The sequence below is a fragment of the Fringilla coelebs genome, assembly GCF_963513975.1.
Source record: "Fringilla coelebs genome assembly, chromosome: 19".
Classification (NCBI taxonomy): Eukaryota; Metazoa; Chordata; class Aves; order Passeriformes; family Fringillidae; genus Fringilla; species Fringilla coelebs.
In genome coordinates this window covers 9077957-9100044 of record NC_140045.1, presented here as the reverse complement: position 1 = coordinate 9100044, position 22088 = coordinate 9077957, and the positions used below count along the sequence as shown (strand labels likewise).

General features: G+C 54.3%; 1 protein-coding gene across 1 annotated transcript; it reads left to right on the top strand.

Annotated features, from left to right (window-relative positions):
- Positions 1–1110: 1110 nt before the first annotated feature.
- On the top strand, positions 1111–9902 carry USH1G (USH1 protein network component sans; the record flags this gene model as incomplete). The annotated part of the gene is made up of 2 exons (XM_084218454.1): positions 1111–1274; positions 8657–9902. The coding sequence occupies 2 exons, from the start codon at positions 1111–1113 to the stop codon at positions 9900–9902; spliced, it is 1410 nt and encodes a 469-aa protein (XP_084074580.1).
- Between the last annotated feature and the right edge of the window lie 12186 nt (positions 9903–22088).

The following is a 22088-nucleotide window of genomic DNA, read 5'->3' as shown; positions in this document are numbered from 1 at the left end:
GGCTTGGCTCCATCTTTCCGACAGCAGAGGGTGCCCGGGAACCGGGAACGCTGTGCTGGAGCCGTTCCCTGGGGCTGCCCAGCTCCCCGAGGGTTCACGCATCCGGGAATTCTGTGTCAGCATAAAAGACACCAGAGGCTGGACACTGCACCCGCCGCACATCGCAGTGAAGTACCGAGTTACGCACGGGGTTTGGGGGGTTTTAAATCTCCATAGAGGGAATATAGGTGGGAAAGGGAATGTTTCCAGCCCTTACGAGTTTCCTTGGTTCATCAGATTCCCGTTGCACAGCTCGTTGTGCAGTTCCTTGGGAAGCAGAATTCTGTGGGTATAGGCAGGGTAGGTGGGGGATAGGGATGGTGACTGGGTCTGCTGTTGTAAATAAATAAATAAATAAATAAATAAATAAATAAATGTTTGGTTTTTTTTGTGGTTTTTTTTTTGGTGTTGTTTTTTTTTAATTATTTTGTTTCAGGGTTTTTTGTTTGTTTTTTTTTTTTTTTTTAAGTGAGGAAAAGCTGAGCTGTGAACACTCCTTGGTATTACTTTGAAATCAGCCACCAAACTGCTCTCAGCCAACTCCACACAGAGCAGGATTATCCATCCAGGTCCCTGCTCTGACAGGGCTGTGAGTGGAGGCCGTGGGGGCTTGTGCTCCTCTGACCCACTCTTCCTCTGGCTACTGCTGCCCCTTGCTTGAGATGGGGTAGCTATGGAATAGGGGCAGGACACAACCCAGCAGCCTGTCTGACAGCCTGCTCTGCTCTGGGGACACGTAAACCTGGTGAATTGTTGCTGTGTGACCCCGTGCTGAGCCCAACAGAGCGATGCTCTTTAATTGGAGCTTTTAATGTGCCGTGGAGCTGGTGCGTGCTCCAAGGAGCCGCCGGGGCCGGAGGATGCTTAGGACCCAGGGGAAGCGCTGTGGAGCCTGGCTGGCTGGGCTTGGAACCGCTCCTGCCTCCCCGGCCAGGACTTCTCAGGTGTCCCGGTACGCGGAGCTGTGCGAGGCGAGTGGGGCCCTCCTGGCAGCTGCCCCTGCCCCATCTCCGTGCCCATGCCCTGGACCCCCTGGGCACCCATGTGCTGGCCCGGGGACCCCTTTGCACCATGAATGACCAGTACCACCGAGCCGCCCGGGACGGCTACCTGGACCTGCTGAAGGAAGCCACCAAGAAGGACCTGAACTCGCCAGATGAGGATGGCATGACCCCGACCCTATGGGCCGCCTACCACGGCAACCTGGACGCCCTGCGGCTCATTGTCAGCAGAGGGTGAGTGCTGGCCGGGGCACGGTGCTGCTCTGCTGAGCAGAGTAGCTGGGACCCCCTTCTCCCCCCTTCTCCGCTCGCAGGTCAGTGTGCCCCACAAAATTATGGCTTCTCTCTGTAAGACCCCTACTCCCGTCCTCCCTGCTGTTCCTTTTCTTTGTTTGTGGTGCTTTGAATCTAATCCAACACTCCTGATACCTGCTCGGTGTTTTCCCAGCTCCTCTGACTCTTTAAGTGCTCCTGCCCCCAGCCTGCTTGCAGCGCCCTGGGTAGGGATGAGTTCCCCTTTCCAAGTGCTTTGTAACATTTTACAGGATCTGTAAGGATAAACACAGGGTGTTGCTGACGAGAAAAAAGCCCTTTTAAGTGAGGAGGTAGAGAAAATAACTGCTCCCTCTGTCCCCAGAATGCTGGCAGAGGAATGCATGCAGTGCCAGCTGGCAGTGCGTGGCACTTGTCTGTTTTACCCAAAGCAAGGTCTCAGTATGTGACCCCTGGGCAGCTTCTTGTACACTTGGAGCCTGGGAAATTCAGGTTTTCCAAGAGCAGATTTCTTTAAGCCCCGTGTCCCCCACAGGGCCTGCTCCATACTGGTTTCTCTCTCTGTACCTCACCCTGGGCTGCCAAATCTCAAGAGTTTCTGGCTTCCTAAATGTGGATATGATGGAGAGGTGGGAGTGGGATTAAGGGGACTTGTCAGACTGGAGGGATTTACACCTTGGTGTTGGGGGAACCACACAAGGTCTGTGCTAAAGCAAGACCTGCCATTCCTAGCTCCCTCTGGGGCAGTCTGTGACTCTCCAGTTCTTACTAACCCCCCAAAGACACAGCCCAGTGCTTCCTTCTGCTCCAGTAGCTCTTCTCAGCACCTCTTTTAAAGCCATCCAAGCTGGACTGGCTTCTGCCTTGTGTTGAGAGATTGGTGGTGCTGATTTTGAGTTTTGTATTTCTACAAAATGGGATGGTACTGAGGTCACCAGCTTGGATGGACATCACACGTCCTTGGAAGGGCTTCACTTCTCCACGTTGGGCTTGGTGGGTCTGTCAGCTCCCATGCAGGGATTTTTTTGTCCACCCTGGGCTGTGTTAGCAGCTCTTTTACCTGACCAGCCACATCTCCACTGCACCTGCTCCTGGGCTTTTGCCATTCCTGATACTCTGGTTTGCTTGTGCAAAACACTCAGCCAGTGCCTCAGCTGTGCTCATGGGCAGAGCTCCTCCATGCATTGTTGTCCTTTCATTGTAAATCATTTCCTTTCAGATCCTCAACTGAAGGCTGTGTTCAGAGTGGCTTTGAGAAGTCCTGATGCAGTAGGAGTGTGTTCAGGAAAAGATTATTTCTGAGTCTGGAAGGGAGAGAGCAAGACAGTGCTCCAAGTGGAGCATCCTGAGAGGGTCCTGGGCTGAGAGCCCTGTGATGCTTCCCTGGGTGGGGCTCTGTGACTCTCTGTGTACTTCCCAGGAAAGACTATGCTCAGCAAAAACCTGTCCAGAGCTCGTATCAGGACAGGAATTGCTAGCCAGGGCCAGAGGAACATGGGAGGAATGCTCAGGGGATGAGAGCCTGAAGTTAAAAATGGTCCCAAAGACTCTGATGGACAAAAAGTCAACCTGGAAGGCCCAAGCTGTGGATGAATGCCCCTCCAGAAAGCCAAAGCCTTTTGGACTGACTTTATAATCTCTTTAGATCACTGTATCTCCTCATATTGCTCGTCTTCATCACAGGGCACCCTGCAGCACCACTGCTTCCCTGCCAACCCCCTATCCAAGCCAGCAGTTTCTGCCTCTCCACAAAGCCCAAGGGCTGCTTTTATAAACTCACATTGGATTAAAAGATCCTTGTGGGCTCAAATCGTGTTCAAGTGCAGCTTGGCTGCTGTTTAATTAACAACCTAATATACATTTGTTCCTGACAAGGAAAATAGCCTGGCAAAAGCCCAGTGCCCTTTACATGATGGATGGTGGAGCAAGGTGTGTGGCTGTGGGACTGCAGGATGTGTTTGCATTTGTGCATTCATCTCCATGTGTCACATCCTTGCCCAGGGCCACAGAGAGTGCTTGGCAAGGAGGCAGGCATACCCCTGCTCCTTGGAGCTGGATTTGGGTCTGCCAAAGGCAGGAAAGCCCCAGCCTGGGGACAAGGGTGCCAGAGAGGTGGAATTAGGCAAGACCCAGGAGAGCCTGAGGGCAGACCCTGCAATTTTCTGCCAGTGCCCAGGATGATGTGCCACAGTATTTAAGCTTTGTTCCGGGATGAAACTTAATACTCTGTTATATATGTTACTGTTACACCTGCACTATAACCACTGTGAGGCGAGAGGGAGGACCCCTGAGTATCTCAAAATGTCAGAGAATTGCTCTCTGGCCTCTCCTGCCAAAATATTCCTCCTTTGGTCAGAGAGCCCTGCACTACAAGATGGGAGTGTGGGACTATGGCAGGGAGCAGTGTCTGGGGGAGTGGAGGCTTTGGGGCTGGGCTGGCTCCACGCAGGGATGGGGTGGGAGGCATCTTCAGGGTCTGAGGGGTTGGTGAGCCTCCATCTGGGCTGCATAGGGATGGCAAAGCACTGAGCATGATGGGGAGTCCTGGGACAGCAAGAAACACCAAAATCTCCTTGTGCCCAAACAAGATGGGACATTGAGTGCTATGAAATGCCCGAGTGAGGGTGGCCAGAGGAACTCTGAGAAAGCAGGGCTGTGGGAGGGAGCTCCTGGGGGCCAAAATCATGACTCTAAGGGTTGTGCCAGGCTGATGGACACATGTAGGTTCTGTCATCAGCGAAGGAGCCTCATCCACATGTGTTCAGCAGATTGTGGTGTAAGGCTGGAACAAGGAGGGGGAAAGAAATCCTTTGGTAGATCCTTGAGGGAAGATTGCTGCCCCAAACGACATGGAAAGGGTAACAAAATAGGCTTACTGTGCTGCCCTTACCAGCTGGTGATGTGTCTGTGCCTCTGTGCACTCTTTGCAACAGACAGAGAGATGGTTTGGGATGGAAGGATCAGCAGTGGCTCATCCTTCTTGTTTGCCACACAAAAAGCCTTTTTCTTCCTCCTGGCCGGGCTCCAGTGAGGAAAACAAACTCAATTAACATGATGGCTGGGAAGAAGCAGGCAAGCTGGCATTTAGCATTGCAACTTTTCAGACACAGTAATTCTTCAGTGTGGTTCATTAGGCACTGCTGTGGCAGTGGCAGGCACCAGTCCAGCTCCAGTTATAGGCAGGTCTGGGGGCCTTTCCTGGGATCAGACAGGACTTGGTGGAGTGGACAGCAGGAGCAGTGAGGATGTGTCTGCAGGTCCTCACTCAGCTTTGTCACCCAGCAGAGCTGGTCCTTGTTTTCCCTTCTTACAAAAACAGGGGGCACAGATACTTTGGGTGTCAGTGGCAGAAGGGACAAGAGGCTCAGCCATGGTTTGGGGGTGACGGTGGCTCCTGACATCAGCCAGGCTGCTCGAGGGCATCACATCACCCCAGCTGGGCAGGGCTGCAGGGGAGGTTGCAGCAAAGGCACGTGAAGGTGATGTGCATCCTCTGCACCCACGGGGCTGGAGGCCACGTGGGGGCCGGGGCAGCCTGGCTGTGTTGGTGGGGACCTTCCCAGGGTGACGGCCTGCCGGGAAGGCGCAGGAGCAGGGTGGGGCACTGCTGCAGCTTCGTGGCTTCCTTCCGGCACCTGAGCCAGCTGCTGGAGTGAGGGTGAGCCCGGGGCACGCTGAGCTGCTGAACCAGGAGATGCAGCCCCGGGCACTGCCCCAGCACGAGCAGTCACCTGGACAGGAGCTGCCAGCCTGGCTGTCTGCTGGGACAAGAGGCAGAGAGCCCTGGCATGACCCTCATCTACAGCATCTCTGCTGGGTTTTGGGGGATTTAAACCTGCAGGACAGCCGAATCCTCGGCCTACCACTATCTGGGGAAAACTTGGTGTACAGGACCCAAAGTTCTGCTTTGAGCCCAAAATCTCATCTTTTCTGCTCTTTTCTAGGCTTTGCTCGGATCATTGCCCTGACTGATTATGCTGAAGGTAGTGAGATTGTTCCTCAAGCCATAAAGTATTTTTTTCACTCTTCCTTTATCCAAAACCATTTTATGGGAGCAGAGACACTCTGCACCCAGTTGGCTCCTGGTCTGAGGGCCCAATATTTCACACATGCCCATGAGCCAAGAGTGAGCCAGCCCTTTGCTATCAGAGGAACTTCACACATGAGGCCAGGGAAGAACATATGTAAGTGCCACTGGATTCCCCAGCTAATTGGAATCCTATGGGAGAAGCAGAGGGGAAAAACCAGCAGGAAGGGAGTGAGCATGCATGTCATGGTGCAAACACAGTGACTCAAGAGATGCACATGTCCACCTAAGGGGCCCAATTAACAGTGTTTTCATAATGATTATTACAGGAGTTGACTAAGTGCTCAAAAACGCTTTGAAGCTGAGAAGTACTGCACTTTACACCTGTTATTAAAATATGTTCCCACTTAGTGGACCCTGCAGTCAGCATCTCCTCATGTGCAGCACCCCGGAGGTGAAGTTTTGCTCAGACAGACACCTGCCAGAGGGAGGGCCTCATGTTTATTATCTGAGTTGAATCAAACGTCTCTACTTTGCAAGTCACCGTTCTTCTTTCCTTCTGATGCATTTTTAGCGCCTGCGGCCAACATTTACAGGGCAGAGGGCCTGAGATATCTAATTTTGCTCTAATACTCTTCTTTCTGGACAGGGGAAATGACCAGGGAAAGCTGGTTTTGATGTTCTTTCCCCTCACTCTCTGAGGAAAGTAGACTTTCACATGTGAAACCCCCAAGAGCTCCCTGGCCTTGCCCTCTGCCCCCTGAACCAGACAGACCTGAGAACAGGCTCCACACGGTCCTTGATGGATTGAGCATCCACACACTTGTTTTAGGGAGCAAGCTGTTTCCAGGGAGTCCACTGCTCAGTCACTGTCCTCATCATGAGTCCACACACACACTGGGATCCTTGGGGTGCCCTGGCTCACCTGCCCACACATGCCAGGCACACAAGTGCCCTTTCAGAGCACACAAACCAAACCAACAGCCCTTCACGCACTGGAGTCTCTCCAGCAGCACCAGCAGTTCCATGCTGAAAAGGTTCACTGGCTCTTTAAATCCAGCTCCATCAATAATTTACTCCTCTCTTGCAATTCATCAAATATTTATCCTCCCCATGCATTTCCCAGCCTGGACATGTCACTACGAGGGGCTGGGGAATTACTGCTTCTGGAAACTCAGCATTGCCAGAGTACTATCAGATCCCTTCTCTCCTTTTCTTGGCTTCATGGCTCCTCAGCCCTGTGATCTCCTGCCTTCCCCCTCCTCTTCACCCATCTTTGAAACCTTTTTCTCCTTCTATAAGAGATGTCAAAGGCTCTGGCTCAGAAGTCCTGAAGGGTTTGTGGGGTTTTTTGGCTTTACAGAGTTTCAAATCTATTGATTAACTTGCTGAACTTGCCAATGAGCTCAAGGTTGTACTTATTATGTTTCTGTAAATTTAGTGGAAATGTTTATGATGGCATTGCTGTTCATGCTCCCACAGAGAAAGCTGAGTGCACCTCGTAGCAGCTTTCAGGGAGTGAAGTTAGGAAGTTCATGCTCTGGGTGCAAATAATCTCCAGCTTAACCTCTGGACAGGCTTTATTGCTTTTCTGAAGCCTAAGGATTGCAAACTTGGCATTACATTGACAGGGCAGTTCCTCTCTGTCTCTGCTGCCCCTTGGACAGTGTTCCAAGCAGGCAGTGGGGTCCCTGTGTGGGGATGGATGTGCTGCATGAGGTTCTTTCTGGGGTTTGGGCATTAGCATAAAATGATGAAGGTGCAAAGCAGCAGGGCAAAGTCCCTCTGCTTTTGTGATCTCCTGCTCTTTCCCTGGAGAAGTTCTTGGACTCTTTGAAGTCAGACAAGCCATAGCTCAGAGCACATGAGATTTGAGAGGGTTCTGGGCTCTGCTGCTCCCAGTTCTTGTCATCACAGACCCTAAAGCAGCAAGGAGTTAAGTAACCCTTGCTGAAGGTCTCAAGTGTGCATTTAAGGAATTGGACCTGATGATCCTTGATGGGTCACTTTCAACTCTCTGTGATTTGCTTTCTGCACTCCTGGTGTCACCATGGACTGGAGCTGAGGTCTGTGTGGAGGAGGAACAGTGCAGAGCTCCTCTGGAGCTCGCTGAAAGGGTGGTGTGGGAACAGGCAGGAGCTGTGCTGAGCCAGAGCTCTGCCAGAGCCCTGCTGCCCACGAGGAGTTGCTCCTGAGGGTGGTGGAGCTGCCCAGCCTTAATAAAAGGCTTTGCCATATCCATGTGCACGGAGGGAGAGTGCTCTGTTGACAGATACTGCTGCTGGCTGCATATCATTAGCACACAGCTCAGGAGAGGGCTGGTGCCAGCAGGGGTGTGAACTCTCTCTCGTTTCACCTGAGCACAAATACAGAGGAATGTCAGGAGGACAGACGTTCCTTGAATCCCAGGTTTGTGTTTGTCCTGGCACAGGAGGCAGGAGATGCAGGCAAGTGGTTGTGTCCTGCCAGCAGCTTGCTGGGGCAGGGGCTGGCACAGAGCGAATGGAGATGCTACTGGCAGTGTCCAGCTCCTGAGGAGTGCAGAAACCTAATCTGCACTTTCTCTGAAACTGGATTCTCTGGATGTGCTAATACCAGTGTGCTTCCAGCTGTGCTATCGAGACCAAGCACAGTACAGCAAAATCCCCCTCAAAACCCCAATGCGGAGGCCAAGGACAGCAAAATCACTCTTAGCCTCTCCTGCCAACATTCCTCTTTGTGCTGCAGATTTCCCCAGGTGCCAAGGAACAGCTGGGTGGGAAGGTGTGGCAGCTGGGGGCTTTCAGAACCATTGCTGAGGATGGATGTTTCATGGTGGGATCCCAAGGTGTCCTACCCAGGATGTGGCATACAGAGAAACATTTTGGCATGCCCCCCCCCACAGAGTCTGTATGAAGCCAAGTTCTGAAGACAGACTCCGACTAGAATTGAATGGGATATTTGAGATTTGAAATTTTACAATAAGCTTAAAGTCTGAGTTGGAATTAAACCTGTTATCTCAGTTCTGGGCTATTCAGAAGCTGCCTTGCCTTTCTCCAGAAGCTGGTTTCATGTGGGAACACGTTTTTCTTGAGACCTAAATCCAAGTCACATTGCCACAGCCTTGCACGAGGGCACGTGATTCCATGTTAGTAGTACACCCCTCCAGAAGACCCCTTTAAAATTAAATTGCAGGAACCTTAGGTATGTAGCTTGATATTTCAAACAAGGAGGCAACAGTTCATGGTGCTGATTTACCCCTGCAAAGCTGGGAATGTCTCAGTGAAGTCTGTCATCAGTCCCTGCATGCTAAACAGTTGATTTTCTTGCTGCCTAGGGGTGATCCAGACAAATGTGACATCTGGGGGAACACCCCCCTCCACCTGGCAGCAGCCAACGGCCACCTGAACTGCCTCTCCTTCCTCATCTCCTTTGGGGCCAACATCTGGTGCCTGGACAATGATTACCACACCCCACTGGACATGGCAGCCATGAAGGGGCACATGGAGTGTGTGCGGTACCTGGACTCGATTGCTGCCAAGCAGAGCAACCTCAACCCCAAGCTGGTGAGCAAACTGAAGGACAAGGCCTTTCGGGACGCAGAGAGGAGGATTAAGGACTGCGTGAAGCTGCAGAAGAAGCACCACGAACGGATGGAGAAACGGTACAGAAAGGAGATGTCAGATAATTCGGATACCATGAGCTTTTCCAGCTATTCAAGCAGCACCTTAAGCAAGAAGTTCCAGCACATGTCTATGGTGACTTCCCTGCCATATTCACAAGCCACCATCCACGGCACGGCCAAGGGAAAGACGAAAATACAAAAGAAATTGGAGAAGAAGAAGCAGGTGGACGGGACATTCAAGATCTACGAGGACGGCAGGAAAAGCGTGCGGTCTCTCTCCGGTCTGCAGCTGGGCAATGACGTCATGTTTGTGAAGCAGGGCACGTACGCCAGCCCCAAGGAGTGGACTCGCCGCAATATCCGCGACATGTTCCTCACCGAGGAAGACACCGTCTCCCGTGCCATAAGCGACCCAGGTTTGCACATGGACTCGGCCCACTCGGAGGTCAGCACTGACTCCGGACATGACTCCTTGTTCAACCGCCCCGGGCTGGGCACCATGGTGTTCCGGCGCAACTACGTGAGCAGCGGGCTCTTCGGGATCGGCCGGGAGGACGGGGCCGCGCCGGGGGAGGACGGCGCCGATGGGATGGGCGTCAGACTGCGGAGCCGCCTGCAGCGCTCGCCAAGTCTCAACGACAGCATTGGCAGTGCCAACAGCCTGCAGGAGAGGAATGCCGAGGAGCTGCCCTGGGATGAGGTGGAGCTGGGCTTAGACGATGATGATGAACCAGACACAAGCCCCTTGGAAACTTTTCTGGCTTCCCTGCACATGTTTGAATTCATCTCCATCCTGAAGAAGGAAAAGATTGACTTGGAGGCCCTCATGCTATGTTCAGACCATGACCTGAAGAGCATCAATATCCCTTTGGGCCCCAGGAAAAAGATTGTGGATGCCATCCAGAGGAGACGACAAACGCTGGAGAAGCCAGATGTCATTGTAGACACTGAACTGTAAGTAGGAGATGGGGTGTCTGAGGGGTTAAACCCTTCAGCAGGAGGGCATATGGATAATGTAAGGTCTGGTTTTCAACCTGCTTTGGAAGAGTAGGAGACCAGATAACCTCGGCACTTCTGTGTGTGGGCAAATTCCTGCTTGTGTGGAAAGGATGAGAGTTTGGAGAGGTGGCAATAGTGTTAGTTCATTACTCAACAACCTTAATGTAACTGGGCAGGACGTGAAGCCCTTGTTTTGTTTCATAACCCATTTGAATGCAGACTGCTTTGTGGTCTGATGTTTCTCAGTCCATGTAGCTGAGATTTTCAACCACATTCAGGCTTGTATTGACTCTTCACCTTTTGAAGACATTAGGAAATCAACCGCAATTCCTGGTGGGAGCAGGCTGACGGCAGTGCCAGGTGGCTTTGGGAATCCTTCCCCAAATGCTTGAGATCTTACTCAGGCCTCTGGAGATTGCATATCTGGGTTGGAGTTGTTGCTGTTTTATGGTGTTTCCAGGGTTTGGTTGGTAGGGTTAAAGGACCATACCTGTCAGAGAGGAGAAGGGAAGGCCGCATGCACTGACACCCCAATTCACTGTGTTGTTTGGGCTTCCCAGCATTCAGATATCTGTGTGCTGCTTTTACAGCCTTTCAGTACAGCTTGTTCTTGGATCCTCACAGTGCTGATAGATTTTTCTCTTTTCCTTTGCAGATAGCAGCATCATCTTTTTTTCTTTTTTTTAATGCTTGAGAAACAAACCCAGTTCTAAGTTGCCAGAAAACACAAGCCAGAAACTCTCTTTCTGGGGCAGCTGAAAGCTACAGCCATCCCCAGCAGTCCCATGGGACTGCTCCCTCACTCTGCTCCCTGTCTGTGCGATGCTCCCGGGCGGTTCCTGGCATGGAGGGATGACAGCTGAGATTGGACCAGGCAGCTCCAACCTGCCAACCTTCAAAGGACCATGGTCTCCCACTCGCTGGAGGAAGGAGTGAGCTGCACAGATGGCTGGGACGCTGCTGTCACAGGCTCTGAGACCACACCAAGCCATGAATGGAAGGAGATAACGTGATATTTTCAAAGGGACACAAAATAAATAATTACAATCCATTCTTCCCTGAGAAAGAGGTTGTTTAGGGGTTTGGGCTTGAGGAGCAGAGGGTTTGGGAATTCTGCTCTCTCTCCTGGTTCTCATTTGGTGAGAAGCATCATCCTGTCTGGTGCTATGTTTTTGGAAGGGAGTTCTGAAGGCCATAGTCTCAGTTTGAGATGTGCCAGCCATGACTTTAGCCAGCTGGTGCCCAACAAGTCTGTGAGTCTGGTCTGTGCTGTCTTGAGGGCAAAATCAAGAATGAAGATGATGCTTCGAACAAGTTGGTAGTTGCCTTACAGTGGTCAAATGGTTATTTCACAGACCAGTGTTTCTGTCCCATCTCTCCAGGGCACTGAGCTGTGTCAGCAGTTTGTGTGCAAAGAACCTTGTCTCTGAAATACAGCAATTTCCCAGGACTGAGCACAGCACCAGGCTGCAGCCCAGAGCCTCTTCTGAGCATCCCTGATGCATCAGTGCTCCAAGCACAGCTCTGAACCACAGTGTCAGACCCATCCCACTGACCAGTGCACTCCCAGCTCCACTCTGCTATTTTACATGTGATCTATGAATGGCTCCTGCATTGCAGGAGTTTCTGGGGTGCAGCAGCAGGATGGGCAGTGACATATCCTATTGAGGGACAGTCAGCAGCCTGTGACATGGGGTATTGGCAAAGTGCCTGTTCAAGCTGTCATGTAGACTGTCAGTTCAGAAAAATGCTGCACATGTTACTGGCATTGCTTATCCACTTTATCTCAGGGATGCAAATGATAAGGAATGACCTGTGTGTGCTCATTGCAGGCCAGGCTGGGATTTGGACCACACTTAGTCCCTTTGGAACTGCAGAGGCTGTGGTTATGCTGGTTGGAAAATGGGGATTTGTTTGGTGTGAAGCAGCTGTGCTGCTCCCTGTCTGTGCTTGCCCGGGGTGTGTGGGTGTAGGGAAGGAAAATTACTCTTTGCAAGTTGGAAATACTCAGGTATTTCTTTGCCCTGCTGCTCCCCCAGTGGCTGGATCCCCCCCAGGAGAGTGTGGGGTCCCAGCCTCAAGCCACTGCACACAGAGACACTCTGGCATCCCCTAAAACCATCACTGCACTGAGGGTCTGAGATCTTTCTGCACAGATGTAAACTGATTCGGTATTTAAAGCATTTTTTAAGACCTAACAGTGCGTTTATACGTGAAATTACAAGCTCTGAATAACTCTTGGCTCATTGTACAGGCAAAAGGGTGAGCGATCAGATGTGCTGAGTCAGTGAGTTCTCCAAGAAGGCTGCACTACCCCGGCCCCAGCACTGTTTTCTTTGGTCCCTTTCCAAAGCTCGGGGCTGGTGTCCCAGCAGGGAGGGCGATGGCTTGGCTGATGTCACAGCTCCCTCTGCTGGGACCAGCTCTGGGAGAGCAGGATCCACAGCCCACGGGGATCCGCTGCTGCCAGCAGGACCTGCGCCCTCGGACCAGTTTTCAGGTGAGGCCGTGATCACTAAGTTCACCCTCTTCCTCATGCACATGTGAACCTCATCCAAACCCTCTGCCCCTTCTCTGGGTAACTGCCAGACCATCAGCTGCCCACCATGAACCAGTCCCCAGCCCCAGTTTCCCCGGGGATGGATTGTGCCTTGGGTCTGGGCAGGGTGCAGGAGGGGGATGTTTTGCCATGGCTCACTCCATTCCCACTCCCGTGCAATGGGAACCAGTTTATCCTAGCAGATGACAAAGAGAAGTGGATCTATTGGATTTGTACCCTCTGGAGACTTTAGCAGGCCAGGCACTGGGATGTGGAGGGTATTTCAGAGGTCCTGGCACCTGGGGCCTGCACACTCCCTGACTTCTGCCGTTTTGCTTAGGAGCACCCAAGCAGTTGCTGATGTTGAGCTAATGCAGGCAGAGATCCTTTCTCCCAACTTGTCTTTCCTTCAAAGAGCCAGTGAAAGGTTTGGTGACATGACAGTACCCAAGTGCCATGGCACCTGTCCCTGCATAGCTAAGACCAAGCCCAGAAATGCCAGCTGAGATCACCAAGCCCTGTGATCAATATGGGCACCTCCGTGATACCGGGAGAGACCAAAACTGAGCTGTGGCATCAATGCAGTGCGGCAGAGCCCAGGAGATGAGGAGGGTGGTCTGTGGACATGGGGGGCTTTCATTGGTACAAAAAACTCCAGAACAAGCACCTGCATTTGGATTTCATGCATGTTCTTTGCCTCGAGGTTTGGGCCATGGTTTCCAGCCAAGTTTGTCCCACAAAGTGTGGGACCACAGCCCTTGCAGGACACAATATCCAAAGCCCTGGCCAAAGAGTGTTTCCTGCATTCCAACCCCCCCTGTCCAGCTGGGTTGCTGCATCCCACCGGGCTCATGATGGAGCATGAGACGGGAAGGTGGCTGTCCCCAGGTTCTCAGAGCTCAGCTTGCCCTGTGGCTGCTCTGCCCATCGGAGCTGCCACCGGGGAACCTCACGGTGCTCATTACACTCCATGACCGAGAACAACAAGCTCCTTTTTGGAGAGGGCGCTTGTGAAAGCAGGGTGGAGGCCAGGGCTGGCACACCCTGGAGAACACCCTTAAATACCCTCCCAAACAGAAACCCAGCCAGGCAGCAGGTTTCCCCGACCCGCTGCTGCCAAGGAGCAAACGCTGTCCCTGCCTGTGGCACCAGAGCAGTCAGACACAGGGCAGGTCCTGCAGTGCATGGCAGCATGTCCCCATCAGGGAACCAGTGATCCTGGGGACGGTTGTCTGGTAATGCCCCAAGCCACAAACCCCAAAGCCCCCTGTGTTTGTGTTAAATGGGGCTTCCCAGCAAAACCAGTCCCCTGGCTTTAGCTTGGACACACGTTTCCCTGTCCCTGTTGGTGTTGGAGGTGGTGTGTAGGGAGTGGAGAAAGGCCAATGGGCCATACCAGTGGATGCCAGACATGGCATGGACACTTCATACTCGAGCTGGACAGCCCCAGCTCCTCCACTGAAGGAGCATTGCTCACAAAAGTGATGCTGATTCCCAGGCCCTGCCTTTATCTCCAGGCAGCTGCTGCAAGGGGGGATATGCTGCCACTCATTAGCGCTCAGATGCTCCAGACCATGGTCTGGAGTCGGGAGAGAGCAGGGGAGGTTTTTGGGCAAGACTGAGGTCACACAGTGGTGTTGTTGGAGATGTGGGATTGAGGCACCATTGCAGCATTTCTGCTTGGCTGCTGGGTACCACTGCTGGCCCATGGGGACGTGGCTGCTTCTCCAGGCTTCTGGCAGCACCTGGTTATTGGCTGCTGCCCTTGGATGGCACATGTGCTCAGCTTTGCCACGTGGGACTGACATGGGAACTGAGAAAGGACATCAACCACAGGACACCAGGTAGCACCCACAGGACACTAGATAGCTCCTACAGGCAGAGAGGACCAGAGGGAGGCATTTTACTTGGGCTGGAGCATCTTGGCCTCAGCCCTGCCTGGTGCTCCTCTTCCGCAGGCTCACTCAGGGTTGGTGACAGCCACGGTGCCCACACCAGAGGGTGACTCTGGGGTCTAGGACCTGCCAGGCCAGCATGGGCCATTTCACCCCACCTGCTTAACTATTTCCTGCCCATCCCACCAGGGATTCACTTCCTGGCCCAGCAGCTGAGTAATGCATGGCTGCAGGAAGGTGCATGGCCAGGATGGAGGCAAGGGGCAAGGGGATTGTTGGAGAGTACCTCCTGCATGCTCTGGATTTGCTGAGCCTTGCATGGTGTTCCCTGGCAGCCCAGCACAGGGATGGATGTGGCACTGATACGGCCTGTGTTGGATGCAGCACCTCACAGCGGCCTTGCAACTGTTTTGGAAGTCTCCAGGGCTATTCCCAAAACCAAAGTGTCCCAAAAAGCAGGAGCATGGACACAGCTCAGCATGTCTTCCCAGTGACAGTTGCTGAGTGGGCTGGGAAAGTGGGAGAAGCTGAGAGCCATTTTATTTAAATTCTGACTTCAGAATTTACAGAATTTATTCTGAATTCAGAATTAACAGGGAAAATAATTTTCTACACCTGCAATTCATAATTTTTCTACTTAATGCAATTCATAAGTACCAGCAAAATATCAAGCAATGCCATGGATTCTGACACCAGTTTTTTTCAGGGCTGGAGAGAACTCCCTGGTACCCATTGCCCTTGTATCCATCATCCTGGCTTGCTCCAAAAAGGAGCACAGGGACATACTTGCAGATAGCACTGAGCATCCCAGGGGGGAGCCAGGGCAGAGAAAGGTGTGAGGCATCATCAGTGCCCTGGGCCCACTCTGGATCCATCCCAATGGGCACTGACAGTACTGCTGGGAAACAGCATGCTTGGAGCACAGGCACCCCCTGATCATTCCAGGTCATCACCCAGGACATCATCATCCCCAGCTGCTGAACATCCCTGGCCCCATATGACACCCAGGCTCTGGCACAGCCCTGAAACCAGCAGTGAGGATGGGCTCACAGAAACACTGCTCCAGGGAAACTGAAACTGGGGAAGTATTTTAGGAGGACTTGACTTGAGCCCAGTGATGGAGCTGGCTCTGTGCCACTCCACGTGCTGGGGTGAGAACACTGAGCAGTCAGGCACAGCCCCAGCACCACAACATCCCCTGTGTCAACAAAGGGTCAGCTCAGCAGGGACACGTGGGTCCCAGGGGTGATGGATCAGCTCGGCAGGGACATGTGGGTCCCAGGGGGGATGGCAGGTGGGAAGCCCTCAGAAGCTGGGACAATGCCAACAGTGGCTCCTCAGCAGTGCTGGTAGCTGTGACCATGCTGTACCTGGGGCAAACACCTGCACTGCAGGACTGATGCTCTGGTGGCCTATACATGCTGCTCTGGACACTCTGCTGGGGACAAAGGCACGGAGGGGGCTGTGGGACCCTTGGCTGGTGTGGGGCCAGGCCAATGATTCTCACTGCATGCCTGGGCACCAGGGACCCCTGCTCACAGAACCTGAGCTCCGGGGCGGCTCTGAGGGCTGTGGTGACCCCAGCTTTCATCATTATCTCTCACTTTCTTGGAGTGACAGAGAAAACATTCCTGCTGCTCCTGATCTCTAAGCTTTAAGGTTTCAGACTATACTTTGACAACAACTGTATCTTCCTGTTGCAGGACACCAAGCTCTAACACATCAGCACTCTACACAGCCAGCCGGGGCACCCAGCCCAGAAAGTCCTGGTGGGACCAGGAGCAGCCATGACCAAAGGAGACACCTGGGTGAAGGCTGTGCCACCCGGTTCCTCATGGAACTGCACTGGCTGGAGCAGCAAGGGCAGGGCTGCCAGGGTGGCATCCAGCCCGGAAACCACCTAAACCCAGACAGTAAGCAAGCATAGATGAACTTTCCAAGGGTCCCATCTCCTCTGTTGAGGCTGCAGCCGCTGCTGCCTGGGCAGAGGTAGCAGCAGGCTCAGCACGACACTGCTCTGGTCCAAGGACGGGCTCTGCCCTCGCAGGAGGCGCCGGCGACAGATCTGTCTGCCACAACATCCCTTTGTTCCCATCCATTATCTCTACCCCGGGAAACAGCAAAACTGGGCAGGCATGACCATGCCCAAGCAGAGCCTCAGACTCTCACCCATGCTCATCCCCCCAGGACACTGCCCTGGGCTCTCTGGCTGTTTTGGAAATGCACCCATGTTTGGGATGGCCAGACTTGACACGTCCCCTTGGAGTCAGTGCCGTCAGCTGTAGGCAGTGCTGGTGACCAGTGTAGAGAAATGTGTGGGAATTCCAGAATGCCAAAAGGCCTGAACAGTGCAGAAGGCGGACTCTAGAAACCAGCCTGGTGCTGCCTTTTATGTCTGTAGTGATAAACCCACAGCCTGGTCCTTCTCCACAGCCACAAAAAACCCCTGAATGTGGCACTGAAGGCTCGGCTGACCCAGCGTGGCTGCAGGTCACAGCTCATGCCACCCCCAAACTTTTCTACATCCCTGGCGCTGCAGACGTCCCATACCAACACCCCTTATTTCAGCACCTTGACCCCACTAGTGTTTTGGAGCAGACTTCCCGGGGCAGGGGGATCGCTGGGGGGTCCCACGAGGCCAGAGAAGGCTGAGCAGCACGGCTGCCCACTTGGGGAGGGATGGGGAGCTGCACAGGGCATCCATGACCCCATCGGAGCCGCTACCTGTGGAGGAGCAGGGAGCCCAGCCCTCGGCCCCGCTCAATAACCGAGCTAACGAGAGCCGCTGTCAACAAGTCCGCAGCTCCCAGCCGGCGCAGGAAGGACGCCTGCTCCAGGGATCCGGGAGGAGAAACCTGTTTCACTGACCTTGCTCCATCACCGCCTTCTGGCTGCGCCGTGGGCGTTCGGGGCTGCGGCGGAGGGCGAGCGGCCCCTCAGGGGCACGGCGAGGAGGAGGAGGAGGAGCGGGGCCGGGGCCGCATCGCCGGCGGGCCGGGGCGCGGGGGACGCGTCGGGCGGGAGGGAGGACGAGCCCCGCTCCGTCGGTGCCGAGGCTCGGCGCGGCTGCTCGCCTGCCTGCGGAGCCTCGCTCCACCCCTCATCCGCTAATAAAGCCTCCGCCGCGCCGGTCCCTCCTTTGCCACTGACTCACGAGCTGACCCAGCCCAATCCCCGAACTGCCCCGCACTTCCATTTTCTGACCTACAAAGCCCAGCTCATCCCCGCCACTCTCCTGCTCCTTTACATAACAGCACCCGGCTCCGAACCGAACCCTGCGGCGCTGGGACACTCTCAAGGGATGCCCGAGGGGTGACAGTGGGTGCTCGGTGGCGGTGCCCGGGCTCGGCCACCCGTGCCCAGGGAAGGGACCCCGGCTGTGGTTTCATGGGTGCTGCGCGGCAGTCGCTGGCATGCACAGACAGCATCTCCCCAGGGGCTTTGCTCGCGTTTTGGGGGCTGGGAAGGGGAGGTGGGCAGCAGGTGCTGTTCTTGGCATGGTGTCCTGCCTGCTTTAGTGCCAGGGAATGCCTTCACCTCACTGTCCTGGTGCTTTGGCACCCCTCCAGTACCCCGAAACCCGGACAGTCGGGTTTGGAAAGCAGGCCAGATATGGAGGTGGAGGCTTTATGGGCACCTGTCAGACTGTGATGGGATGTGCTGGACTCATCTGCACTGCTGGTCAGGGATCAGCTCTGACCACATCCTGCCCCTTCTCCTCTCAGCTGGGAAAAGCATAAAAGCAAGCTTTTTCTTTTGGCCTTTTTTTTTCTCCCCCCCTGCCCCTCCTCCCCCAGTTGCTTTCACAATGAGAAGTGCTGCTTCGTGTGCCCCAAAAGGTCCTGAGGTGGAGGATGAGCGTCCTTGGGTCACAGTGGGGATCAGGTGACAGCACCGGCCAGCATCCCTGTGGGAGGGCTGCAGGATGGAGGGCCCCCAGGGTACTCAGAAGATGCAGGATCCCAGAGTGGGAGTGGGACCCCAGAGCTTTGTGTCCCAGGACTGGATGCAGTGCCAGGCCAGGCTGCACTGGGACAGGAGCTGGCCCGGCCGTGGCCCAGCGCTGCCTGACGTAAGAGGTTATACAATGCCGGGCGGGCAGGGAGCTGGGAGCAACACCGGCACGTCTGCGACCAGCGCTCTGCCCCGGCTCCAGGACAACACCCACGGGACAGGGACAGCCCTGCCCTGTGCTGGGCATCCCTCACAAAACCCGGGGTGGCAGTGAGGGCTCCCCGACCCTCCGCAGGAGGCATTTTGGAGGTGCCAAGATAGGATCCCTGGTGCCAGCGGAGCAGCGTGGCTCCTCCCCGCTGGCAGCAGGTGAGAGATCAGCCCCCGGTATTCGAGGCAGGCGCTGAAGGTGTTACTCACCTGGCCCGGGGCTGCTCCGCTCGGCCGGGCAGGGATGCCACGTGCTCAAACAGCCTTTCCCAAGGGAAGATCAGCCACTGCCTCCTGGGTGGCTTTCCATGCCAGGGGGTATGAGCAGGTCCCCAGCCCTTCTCAGGATCCCACAGACACCAGGGACTGGAGGAGGTGACATGGATTGAGTGTCTGAAGGGTAGCACAAGCTCGCTTTCTCACCACCTCAGGGACAGGTGATGCCAAGGACTGTGCCCGCCCTGACAGCAGGATAAGGCTGTGATGGGACTGAAGGCTAAAAGAATTACCTTTTTACACTGTTCCTTCCCAAAATTATTATGTATGTAAAGAAGGGGTGGGAGCTGGCAGCCCTGACTCTCTCTCCTCAGATGTCCTCCCCAGCCTGGATCCCCACCAGCCCTGCCACCAGCAGAGCCTTCCCAAGGGACCGAGGGCAATCTGCCCTGCAGTCCCATGGGACAGGGAATGGCCATGGGAACCCACTCACAATGTCACTGTGGACTTGCCTTTTGGAAAGGTAATTTTGTTGCCCAGAGTTTTTACTATGGGAAACGGAGACCTACTGCAAGGGCAAAGCAGAGCTTAGAGGGATATTTTTTCTAGGGCTGACAGCAAGTTTTCTCCCACTCTGGAGCAGATGGAGTGCATTCCTAGGTGACAAGTTGTCCTGCGGGATTGGGAGAAGTCATCAATCCATGCTCAGGCTGAACCTGAGATTTTCCATGAACTTCAAGGAGGCTGGTTCCACCTCTTTTTCCAACAAAACATGAGCCTTAGTTACCTTTCTTCCAGTGAATTTCCCAGTTTTCTGAGGATATCACCTTTGCCACATGCTAGAAAGAAACATCCTTCTTGGAAGCAGGCTCAGGCTGGGCAGCAGGGCTATTCCCAGAACTGCCTCTGGCTTTGCTTGGTAAATTCTGCTATCAGCTCCCTGTCTGCCTCCAGCTGGCCATGGCCCAGCCAGGGATGTGACTACAAGATGCCTTCTGTGTTTTCCAGTGCATCCAGCTACCCTTGGGCCTCCTGGGCTGGCAGGTGCCAGGGTGGTGCTGGGCACCTTGTGAGCCCTGTGTGTGTTTCAGAGGAACCCTCTGGGCTGTGCCAAGGACCCCGTGACGCTCACGGTGCCACCGCAGGCGCTGCAGGAGGCCAGCCTTATCTTGCCTTGTGCCAACCTTGGCTCATTGTTGATTGTTCTCTTCCCAATAGGGAAGAAAGGCAAAACCAAACCCTACTTTTTCTGCAGAACTGCTCTCTGAGTCTCCATTTCTGATGTGTCACTGTCCAGGTCTGACAGCAAGGGGCAGCAAGGACCCTCTGGAGCTGCATGGCCATCTGATGGACCAGAAGAGCCCTTGCAGGGTAAAGCAATGGCTTTAGGACTGAGCTCTTGTTCATTTTGCACCCAGCCTCATCCCTGTAGTCCTCCTCTCCCTGAGTCCTCCAGCACAGCAACTCCCAGAACCAGAGGATGGAAAAGCCTGGAAATCTGGTAGGGAATCTGAGAATGGCTCAAAGGCCCTCTGGTCCCCTGGGCTGGCAGAGCAGCCAGCTCTACCTGCCACAACAGCCTCTACACCCACAGTTTAGCCCTAGCCTGGTTTCTATTCCCTACTTTTTTTTTTTTTTTTGTGGGCCTCCTCCCTCTTTTGCTGTGCCCCACTTTGCCCTCCTGCCAGTGAGCTCTGGCTGCTGCTGACCCTGATCCCAGCAGGACCTGGCTGAAGTCAGTAATAAAATGCACCAGTGAGGTGAGGTTGCTTGGGTCAGGGTGGCTCCTGCTTCCCCAGGCTGGGATTAAGGAGCAGCACATTGGATTTACCTGCAATGGCTTACAGTGGGAGGGGAAAAGCAGGAGGAATGGGGCCAGGGGGACTTTTCTTTCATGGGAAAACCAGCTGGAGGATGAGCAGCTTTCCTGGTGCTTGTGTTTTCTTAGTGGGCTGAAAAATGCTGGTTTTAAGGCACTGGGGACGGAAGGCAGCTTCTTCACCCAGTGCTGCTGGCAGGACTGGGTTTGAAGCCATGTGCCAGCCAGAGCTGACCCACAACCTCCTCAGGGCTCCTCCAGATATTCCCTTGGTCGACTGGGATCCAGAGCACCACTTCTCCAAAGGTATCATTAGAAGAATCGTGTTTTTCCGAGCTAACTGGTTGTATGGGTCTGGCTGTGCTGATGAAATAGCTGCCAGGCAGCATGTGAGTTATCCCTCTGGATGGCAGGGAGCATTGGGCACTGGCTTGGAAAAAGAAACAAAAACTGCCCCTGGTGAGTGCCTAGTTCAGCAGGGCTCTGGTGGGTTGCCTGTGCTGAGTGGGAAGGATGTAATGGACAATTGGACACACTGGGTGCTGGCTGGATGTGTCCCTAGGCCTGGCAGCAGGATGGAGCTGAGGCAGACCCTCTCCTCATCCCCTCAGCTCAACTATTATCTCTCTGCAGCAGCCAAAAGTGGGAAAATAGGTTACAGTCCCACGAGACCGGCGAGGTGGGGATGCATTCTTGGAGTCCAGCTGGATTTGGGCAGCTCTTTGGCTCCCAACCAGCTTTCCAGCCTGCAGGAGTGACGCAGCAGAGTGGATTGCCAGCCCGGGCGGGCGGCTCGCTCCCTTCCAGCGCTGCCTCCCGGGCACGGCCGGTTACATCACGGCCTGGCTGCCCTCGCCTACCCTGCGGCCGGAGCAGCGTGGCACCGGGCACTGCCCGGGGACCAGGGCACCTAATTGCTGTTTGCACCCAGGGTGGCACCAACCTGCCATGCCAGGGAAAAGCACGGGCACATGCCCAGAGGAGGGCAGTGCCCATCTCAGGTGCAGGGGCTGCATGTGCAATCTCTCCTCTTGCCACTTAAAGCTGTACTTGGGCTTCTTAATGAGCAGGGATCTTTCTGTCTTGCAGCAATTCCGGGTTTTCATTAATTCAAGGTTTTCTGATACCACAAAGAACAGGAACAGAGTGAAGACACAGCTATGGGTCAGTACCCATCTTAGCTCTGGTTTCTTAAACTGGGAGAACGCAACAGCCCCAGCAGAGACTGTTCAAAAACTCCTGGGGGAGAAAGGAAGAGGCACTTGGCCTTGAGCCCTGCACTCCCTCCCTGGTCCTTTCCCATCTGGCATGTGGAGCCAGCAGTGGAAGCTGGCAGGGAGAGCTGTCCCCCAAAAGCAGCTGCGGGTAGTAACACTGGCAAATCATCCTTGCTCGGTCACAGATTAGCCCAAGGTGGCAAGTGCTGGCTAATGCCATCCTGGGGTCCACATCCTCCTTCTGCACACTGAGGAGGCTGGAAACGTCCCTCTTTCCTCGAGAGGGCAGAGGATG